This window comes from Chrysochloris asiatica, unplaced genomic scaffold (assembly GCF_000296735.1).
Source record: "Chrysochloris asiatica unplaced genomic scaffold, ChrAsi1.0 scaffold00109, whole genome shotgun sequence".
Lineage (NCBI taxonomy): Eukaryota > Metazoa > Chordata > Mammalia > Afrosoricida > Chrysochloridae > Chrysochloris > Chrysochloris asiatica.
In genome coordinates this window covers 6,593,146-6,603,737 of record NW_006408627.1, presented here as the reverse complement: position 1 = coordinate 6,603,737, position 10,592 = coordinate 6,593,146, and the positions used below count along the sequence as shown (strand labels likewise).

The 10,592-nt window shown below is 41.6% G+C and overlaps 1 protein-coding gene across 1 annotated transcript in view; it reads left to right on the top strand.

Annotated features, from left to right (window-relative positions):
* The window catches only part of SLC10A6 (solute carrier family 10 (sodium/bile acid cotransporter), member 6), a 58,109-nt gene extending 56,682 nt beyond the window's left edge, over positions 1-1,427 (top strand). The window contains exons 5-6 of the mRNA XM_006867769.1: positions 821-978; positions 1,219-1,427. Of these exons, the coding sequence (XP_006867831.1) occupies positions 821-978; positions 1,219-1,427 (367 nt within the window). The remainder of the gene's footprint in view (positions 1-820; positions 979-1,218) is intronic.
* Positions 1,428-10,592: the final 9,165 nt, after the last annotated feature.

The window sequence follows — 10,592 nt, the reverse complement described above, 5'->3', positions numbered from 1 at the left end:
CCCCGGTCGTCAGCACACAGCCCCATTCCCTTTCTGGGTCTAAAGTCCCCAACTGCTCCATCTCTTCACGTCATCGTCTCTGCCTCCATCTCTGGCAGTGATGCTTCTCTGGGTAGGGTTCTGTTCTCTGCTCTTCTCCCTTGATGGTCCCAGGGACCACTGCTCCTAGACTGCAGTCAATCACTCCCCTCCTTTTGCTACAAAACATCTACCTTTACATTTCCAACCCTCACAATCAGTCCTGATAACGATTATTCACTATTGTATCACAAGAAACCTATCCACATCTCCTTTCATCAGCCCTGCCCAGACAGATTGGATACAACTCAGTGGAGAGTCTATCTTCCTCCACACCCACTGGATCTAGGCTTCCTCTTGAAAGCTTGTAAGATCATCACTTCTTGCCTTTGTAGCCTCCCCCTCTCCCAAAAATGTCCAACTTGCCCATCCCTGTCTACTCTGTGTGTATTGAAGGGCACAGCCATATTTTGAGTACCTTCCTACCTGAGGGACTCACCTTCCTGTACTAATCAGAAATGGATCACCTATTTCTTCTTCCTTAGTCTCAGAGTTTTCCTGAAACTGTTCCTTCATGGGTGACCCTACTGGTATTTGAAACACCAGTGGCATAGCTTCCAGCATCGTAGCAACATGCAAACTAGTACAGTACAACAAAGTAAGGTGTAGGCATAGCAATGCTTCGTGAATAAGTTAATTATATATGACTTATAAGTACACAATTATTGCTATATGCTGTTTAACAGAAAACTTGCACTAGGATTATTGCTGTTTTATAACCCTTGAACATTTTCAATGCTAGGTGCAGGACTATTTCTTTGGAAACTGGCACTCAGAATATTCAGATGTGTATCACCATGCTCCAATTATCTTTCAATGCTGAACAACTGGTCCAGATGTTTAACTTCCCATTGATGTATGGGCTCTTTCAACTAGTGGTTGGATTTATCATTATTGCAGGTGGGTGAAGCCCCTATTCAGAAGAACTTTAATGGAAATTGGTCAACTCAACTTACTGACTTCTGTTTTCAGTCCAAACTTTTGTGTTCTGCCACTGTAACACACTTTTAGCTTGATACTTTGTTTTCACTTCTGTGTTTATACATGTATGACTCAAACCCTCAAAGTATGGACCATTACATAATAAAATTATAGTCTTTGTTAATGCGGTATCTAATAATTGCATGTTTTAATATCTAGCGTACCAGACATACAAGAGGAGACTGAAGAACAAACATGGAAGTATGAACCTTGATTGTACGGAAGGCCATCATGAGGAGAAAACCACCTCTGCTAAAGAGACCATTGCATTCCTGGAGGTGGATGAAGAAACCACCACAATTCCTGGGCCAACAGAGGCAGTAGATCTTTTGTACCTGCCAGCCACATCTCTTCATGGGACTAGTTAGGGACTCGCTGGCCTGATCAGTCCTTTTTCTTTTCCAGAGGTCAGGGAAGACGGTACAGAGCTGATACACCGATCCTGTTAGTAGGGCCTATGTGAATATTTACAACAGATGTTAGGCTATTTATACTTCTGTGTGGATATGTATTGTGCTAGGATCCCTTCTTGAAAGTGTATTCCACCCCTTACCAGAAGTTCTTTTGGGCTGTTTACACAACATATTCATGAGCTGCTGTGTGTGTTCCTGTCTTTCCATGTAGAAAAATCATGGTTGGTAATAGGTAATGCCTATTGTTATATGAAATAATCCTCATCTTGTTGATTTAATCTGACTAGGTATTTTGTGCAGAGGCGATGTCATCGAATCCTACAAGGATGTGATTGTTTGACTTTGCAAGTTCTTTAGAGCCCTGAGGAGGGAACACACAGCTTTAATCCTACATGAAGCCCTTTGTGCAAACATTTTGTTTGTTTGTTTTAAGGACTTGATTATCATTTTGGATTGTAACTGTGATACAAGTGACTTGGAATTGAGTAGACAGCAATGGGTCTTAAAATGTTTTGTAAGTCACTTCATCACTTTATTGAGCATCTTTCCACGTCAGTATGCATTGGTCTACCTCATTTTACAGTGGCTACTTAGAAGTATTTGATAGCATGTTGTTAAGTGCCGACAAGTCAGTTTTGACTCATAGTGACCCTGTATAGGGTCTCTAAGGTGCAATTGGCGGGTCTGAACTGCTGACCTGTGGCTTGCAGTCCAGTACTGATCCTACAGCACCACCCCAGGAATCCATTTGATTGTATGTTGTTGTTGTTAAGTGCTGTAGAGTTGGTTCTGACTCATAGTGACCATGCTTAGGGTTTCCAAGGAGCAGCTGATGAGCTTGAACCGCCAACCTTGTGGTTCAAACCGACTTTGCAGTACAGCACCACATCAGGATTCAATTTGATAGTATAGAAATATTATAATTAACCAATTAGTTAGAGACATACAGTTTTCAATTTATTGGTATTACAATGCTGCTACAAACAGCCTTCCCCTGTGCAGGTAGTTCTGTAGAAACACCTCTTAAGAGTTGAATTTCTGGGCTATTGCACATGTAATGTTGGACAGACTATGGTCCTGCAGCATTGGACAGCAGAGCTTAAGAGGGCTGAGCTTTCCACAGTCTCATCAGTCTAAAGAACTACCAATACCCTCACATTTGCTGTTCTGACTTGTGAAAACATCTCATGAAAAATTATATCCTAAAAAGTTTTCAGATGAAGCACTTTTCGTCATCACATGCTGACTCATGTCTTTTGTCTATTTTTCTAATTACAATTTTTCCTTTATAGATTTTACTATATTATGGATAGAGATCTTGTGTCCTGTTTGCTCACATTTCATCTCCCCTATCTTTTGTCTTTTGTTCTTCTGTGCCTTTTTCTGCATAGAAGTTACATATTTTTAACATTTTCAGCTTTACTTGTTGTCAGGTGCCATCGAGTCGGAACCGACTCATAGTGACCCCATGCACAGCAGAACGAAACAATGTCTGATCCTGGGCCAACCTCACTACCGCCGCCACACTCGAAGCCATCAATGATGCCACCTGGCCGATCCATCTCGTTGGGGGTCTTCCTCTTTTTTTCTCTGACCCTCCATCTTACCCAGCATGACATCCTTTTCCAGCGACTGTTCCCTCCTGACAATATGTCCAAAGTATGAGAGACGAAGCTTAGCGATCCTGGCCTCCAAGGAGCACTCTGGCTGCGCTTCTTCCAAAATAGATCTATTGGTTCTTTTGGCAGTCCATGACAATTTTAGTATTCTCCTCCAACACCACAACTCAAAGGCATCAATTCTTCTATGATCTTCCTTATTCACTGTCCAGCTTTCGCATCCATATGAGGTTATTGAAAATACCATGGCTTGGGTCAGGCATACCTTAGTCCTCAGTTTTCCTAGTTTTTTAAAAATATGTGTTTTGACCCTGATATCTGTTAAATGTTGTTGCTAAGTGCTCTGGAGTTGGTTCCAACTTACAGTGACCCTTTATTAGGTTTCTGAGGAGTGGCCAGTACGTTTCAACTGTCGAAACTGTGGTTAGTAGTCCAGTGCTTGTCCTACAGCACAACACCTGTACTTCTGTTAAATGTTAGAATATTTATAATGTTTTGTGGATTGTAAATTGTGCCCAGCTTTAAAAAAATGTATTAACTCTCATTGGGGGTTTTTCACAACATGTTTACTAGCTAGTCACTGTGTGTTACTCTTGTCTTTCTATGAAGTAATAGTGCCTGGCAATAGTTCAAATCCATTGTTCTCATTTTTCTGACATTATTAAAGAACAATTTTTTTCATGTATTTTCTAGTATTTATATAGACTAAATATGTTGTTGTGAAGTGCTGCCAAGTAGATTCCGACCCATAGTGACCCTGTATAGAGTTTCTGAGGAGCAGCTGGTGAGCTTGAACAACCGACCTTACAGTTCAAATGACTTTGCAGTCTGATGAATTAGCCCACAGCGCCACACCAGGACTCCTATATTCATGTTTAATCTACTTTGAATTTATTTTTGTGTATGGTATGCTAAGAACATAGTATTTTAATGATTAATTAATCATGCCAGTAGCATATATTAAATATATTATCTTTTCTCTACTGATTTGAAATGACACCTTTGTCATATAACTTCTTACATGATGTATTTTTGTTTGAGGACTCTACCAGGTCCGTTATTCTAATATTTGTAACTTTAGAATTGTGTGAGAAAGTACATTGTCTGATGTATGTGAAAATGCAAGTATGTGATGAGCTCGTGACTCACAAGAACTTGTGGATTCATAGACTGACAATGAACATTTATGGTGCTTTCATGATCATTAAGGAAGTGGTGGTGGTAACATAGAAGCTTTACTGGGCTCAGTGTCACAGTACATTTCATACAAACGAGGCCTGTGGCTTGATGGTTCAGTTTCAACTGTTGCTTTACTACTGGGGGATTTCCATTTCTCCATTTGATGAATATTCTTTACTGAATAGTCTGTACTACCCATCAGTACATGAGATATACAACAGATGCATTAGACAGGGTACTGATCCTCAAAGAGTTGACAGTCTACTGAAGAATGAATCATTGTAATGAATATAATTAGTAGAGTTGTGAATTAATAAATTCCAAGGCCTAAAATGAATGCTACCATGAGTTTTATTTTAAGCTTTTATTGTGAATTGACTGAAGGTCTATAGGGCAGGTCATCAGTTATACTTTCAACCAGTCATTGCAGTGATTCCACTCCCTTCCATGCATCGTACCATCAACTAACATTATTCATCTCTATTAATTGTGAAGTGCTGTCGAGTAGATTCTGACCCATAGTAACCTTATATAGGGTTTCCAGGGAGTGACTGGTGAGCTTGAACCACCGACCTTGCAGTTCAAACAACTTTGCAGTCTGATGCATTAGCCCACAGAGCCACACCACACTCCTTTACCTCTATTATCCCCATACCCCCCCCCTTTTTATGTACACATACCACGTTGAAAATATATTATTTGTTTAAATGTCCAATGGGCTCATTTTGCAAGTCACCCTCCTGCCCACAGGCACACTGCCTTTCTCAGTACCTAGTCCTCTGCTGCTCTGTCTCTCTATGCCATTGTCTCTGTCACCATCGCTTTTCTATTTAAGATCCCTTGCTCCTCTCATGTTCTTCTCTCTTGATGGTTCTAGGGTCTTCTGTTTCTGAAATGAGAAAGTAATTGTTCCCCCCTCTTCTACATTTACAGTTGCAATAATCGTCATTAGTCCTGATAACAATTACTCACTATTGGATCATAAAATCCTATCCCCATCATCACCAGATCCATCTGGACAAGAGGAAAACTGTTCTGTGGAGCTTTCTGACTTACTCGCCTTGTTCTGACCCTAAACACCCTCATGAAAGCATGTAAGCCAGTAACTTCATGTCTTTATATCCCAATTTTGATAGTCAAAGTCTAAGTTGTTCATCCCTATCATCCCTTACCATGAGATTTTTTAAAAATCCACACAAAGGGCATTTCTAAGTTGTTTCTCTACTTAGGCACCTAACACAAAATGTTAAATCCAATTTTTCTCTGAAAGCATTAAGGATGGTTGGTGTATACCACAGTCAGAGCATCCCAGCATAAAGATAAGTCTATCAAATACCATCCTTTAAGACAGAAACAACAAAAATCAATGTAAAAATTTTAAATGGTTAAGTCAGGTGATTTTCAAGTTCAGAGATGGTTTTTCAATGTGTTACTGAGAGAACTGGAGATAGTCAAAATGTCCAGGATACCACAGATTATTGTTTATGTTAAGTGCTGTTGAGTCGGTTCTGACTCATAGCAACCCTATATAGGGTTTTCAAGGAGCAGATTGTGGGTTTGAACTGCTGACCTTAGGGTTCGCAGTCCACTGCTGATGCTTCAGCACTTCACCAGGAGTCCACAGATTATTGTTAGGACAATGTAAAAATGCTCTCTCTTAGTTATCTAATGATGCTATAGCAGAAATACCACAAGTGGATGACTTTAAGAAACAGAGGTGTATTCTCTCACAGTTTTGTTGTTGTTGTTAAGTGCTGTTGTTAACTTCTGACTCATAGTGACCCTGAGTAACCCCACATAAGGTTTCCCAGAAGCGGCTGATGGGTTTGAACCACTGACCTTATGGTTAGCGGTCTGAGGCTAGAAGTCCGAATTCAGAGTGGCAGCTCTAAGCAGGGTTTTTGTCTCTTGTCAGCATCTCTTGGTCCAGCATTCCATAGAGATTCCCAGGTGTCTTGCATCAATCTAAAAGCTTCACAGTGCAGGGCCCCCAAGTCCAATGGATGCACTCTACTCCGGACTTTTCTTTCTCAGTGGTAGTACATTCCTCTTTCTCTGCTCACTTCTCTCTCCTTTCATCTTTGTAAAATAAAAGATGTTGCCTCTCACACCCCTGGGAAACTCCCTTACACTGGGTCAGAGTTGTGATGCTTTGAGGGTCTTGTAGCCCAACCCTATCCTTTTACTGGTTTATCACATCAGATCACATAACTGCCACATTGCATTACTGCATAGCTGCCAAACCACTGGGAATCCTGGCCCAGTCAAGTTGATACAAAACCTTAACTATCACATGCTCTAATTGAATACACTGTCTTCTAACTGATTTTAATACTATTGAGTTTCTAAAAGCTGGGCATGGAAGCAAAAGTCAAGAAATCAAAAGACATATAAGAGCAAAGATATCACTCAGAGGGCTAAGGTGTGCCTGAGCCAAGCCATGGTATTTTCAGTGACCTCATTGCATGTGAAAGTTGGACAGTGAATAAGAGAGACCACAGGGGAATCAATGCATTTGAATCATGGTGTTAGTGAAGAATATTGAAAGTACCATGGGCTTCTAGAAGAACGAACAAATCTGTCTTGGAAGAAGTACAGTCAGAATGACCCATAGAAGCAAGCATGGTGAGACAGTCTCTTATACTTTGGACATGTTGTTAGGAGGACCAATCCCTGGAGAATGACAGCATCTTTACTAGAATGGAGGGTCAGCAAAAAAGAGGATGACACTCAACAAGGTGAATGACACAATGGTAACAACAGTGGCTCAAACATCACAATTGTGACGAAGGTACAGGACTGGGCAGTATTTTGTTTGGTTGTTCATAAAGTTGCTATGGGCTGGAACTGATTCAACAGCACCTAACAACAACATATGACATTCAGAAGAAGCAGGGCCAGAGCAATAATATTTAGCAGAATGATCCCAGTACTGTATCAGGAAAGGAGTCATATGGCTAGCTGAGACAGCACAGTACAGTCAAAAGAACCTGGGCTTACAGAGGACTAGAGTGGAGACTGAAGCATCCAGCTGATAAGAAGAGAGGGCATATGCATAAGAACACCCACACGTGCAGATAATACCCACTTGACCTGGCTTCAATGGCTGGATGATCAGAGCTCAACTAGAAGAAGAAAGAAGAGGAAAAAAGAATAATATGATACAATTTGATGAATTTGACCTATACCTATGGGTGCAGTAGTTCAAAAGAGGGAACAAATTTTTACAGTGAGGATCATTCCCACCCCCTCGATACACAGGGTAGACAGGGATGGGGCAACTTGGACATTGGCTACCCAAAATGGGGGAGGAGGGGCTACAAAGGTAAGAAGTGACTGGCTTATAAGCTTTCAAGAGGGAGCCTAGATCCAGAGGGTGTGGAAGTAGGTAGACTCTCCACTCAGTAGTAGTCAATCTGTCTGGGTGGGACTGATGAAAGGAGATGTGGATAGCACTCATGTACAACAGTGAATAATTACTATCAGGACTGACTGTGAGGGTTGGAAATGTAAAGGTAGACGTTTTGTAGCAAAAGGAGGGGAGTGGTTGGCTTTGCAGGCCAGGAACAGACGCCCCTAGGACCATCAAGGGAGAAGAGCGGAATACAGGACCCTACCCAGATAAGAAGTGATGCCAGAGATGGAGGCAGAGATGATGACATGGAGATGGAGCTGCTGGGAACTCTAGACCCAGAGAGAGAGAGGGGCTGTGTACTGACCACCGGTAGACAGGCTTGCGGGGTATACAATTTGGTTGGTTGATGATGCATGGAGGGAATTGTAACCATGGCAATGTAAATAAACCTAATGTTCTCCCATGTAAACTATCACATAATTTACAATAAAACAGTTTAAAAAAAAGAGAATCCTAGCTCTTCCACAGGTTATTTAGGCAACCTTGGACAAGTGGCAGCCTCTCAGCTCAATTTCTTTTCTTGAAAAGAAAACCATATATAATCTGGAACACATTGTAAAGTAGATAACACGAATGTTGTTGTTATTACATGCTGTGAAGTCAGTTCCAACTCATAGTGACCCTGTATAGGGTTTCTGAGGCTGTAAATCTTTACGCGAGCAGAAAGTCTCATCTTTCTCCTGAGGAACAGCTGGTAGTTTCGAACTGCTGACCTTGTGGTTTGCAGCCAGATTCGTAACCACTACACTACCAGAACTCCTTGATAACATGAATACACTTGAAATAATGCACTGTTGTTGCTGTTCAGTGCCGTTGAATCAGTTCCTACCCATAGCGACCCTGTATAGGGTTTCTGAGGAGCAGCTGGTGAGCTTGAACCGCCAACCTTGCAGTTCAAGTGGCTTTGCAGTCTGACACATTAACCAACAGCACCACACCAGGCCCGACCAGTTAAGTGTTATAGTCTCTTCCCTTTCCTTACCTAGTCACAAATACTACCACTCATGTAGAAAAGGTAATTCAGCTCCATCCCATTTAGAAAATCTTATCAAGACTATAAGGTTTTCTTCCCCCAGCCTCCAAACCACCTTCTAATCAATCTTTGCTTACACATCACTAACCAGGAGGAGGAGTCCTGACTGAGTATACAACTTTACTGTACTCAATTTTGCTAGATATTTGTTCTTCTTGTTGTTAAGTGTTATGGCATTGGTTCCGAGTCATACTGACCCTCTATAGGGTTCCTGAGGAGCAGCTGGTGAGTTTAAATCGCTGGCTATGTTTACCAGTGTCTTGAAAGTTTGTTTAGAAGGTACTTCTGGAATATACTTACTTTTAGGTGAACACATAAAATTATATTTCTAAACCTACAAAGTTGCAGACTGCCTTTAAAATCTTTCCCATCTGTGGATACTTTTCAAGTTATAAATTCAGATAATCCCAGATTAAAATCAGAAAGATGCTTGTTTTGTCTACCAAATATTTATTTTTTGATGAAAACATACCCACCAATACATAAAGCTAAGGAGCTCTGGTAGCGTAGTGGTTACGAATCGGGCTGCGAACCTTAAGGTCAGTGGTTCGAAACTACCAGCCGCTCCGCGGGAGAAAGATGAGGCTTTCTACTCCCGTAAAGATTTACAACCTCGGAAACCCTGTACAGGGTGGCTATGGGTCGGAACCGACTCGAAGGCACTCAACAACAACAATACATAAAGCTATTAAACCATTCATACAGGTACAATTCTGTGACAATACTCTTTATATTGTGCAACCATTCTTGCTATCCTTTTTTCAAATTATTCCACCACTATTAACATATTCCTGGTGTGGTGCTGTAGGATAAGCACTGGAGAGCTTGACCATTTGAAATGCAAGGTTGGTTCAAACTCAACATCACTCCTCAGAAACACTATACAGGGTCACTATTGAGTCTTTAATAGACTTGACAGCACTTAACAACATTAACATAAATGCACTGACCCTTTTCTCATTTTATATTTCAAGTTGCTGTGGTTAATTTGATCACATATAATCCTTTTAAAGTTTTGATGTGGTGCTGTGGATTAATGCAAAGTCGGTTTGAACTGCAAGGTTGGTGGTTTCAGCTCACCAGCGGCTCCTTGGAAACCTACAGCGTTGCTATGAGTCAGAACTGACTCAACCACACTTAATAATACTTTTTAAAAGCACAATGCTCAACACAAATATTCTTTACTAATTTTACTACTGTTTGGTTTAAAGATGGAGAGGATGATAGTTTCGGTATCAGATTTAAAGACTACCTCAAGGCAAGTTTCAGGGCTTCATCCAACTCCAGTGACCTGTAAGTCTGGATTCCAGAAGAATTTGAGTTCTAGTCTCCATTTTACCTCCTTTTGATCAGGATTCTGCTATAGATCATTTGAGCAAAATGTTTAGTAATGGGCTCCAAGACAGGTGCAGCAGGTCCTGAACAGCTTCGAACCATACAAGCCAATTTGAACCGAGTCAGTGTCCCATTCATGGAGAAGAGCGGTACAGTTTATAGTTCCCATTGTATCCAGGCCCCGGTTCATTGGCCCCATACCCACGTTATCCAGAACAACTAATAGGGCCTGACATCTACTCTCCAGGCCCTATGTGGGTACCCTATCCACCTCCCCAGTGATACCCCTACCAAGCATACCCATAGTATACCCAGTCGGCAGGGTGGACCTCAACATCAGGAGCCTCCCCCAAACTAGTGTAGGTGGTGGGCTCACCCACCGGCCTCACAGCCTGCTGGAGTGCTCTCTGTTGCTGCTTCTCTGGGACATGCTTACCTGCCAGCTCAGCCCTCCTGTCCTGCCAGTGCTTCCTCGGCCTCTGACCAATGTGCTTGCCCCATCTCTTCGGATTGCTGTAACAAATGACTAGCTCTGCCCA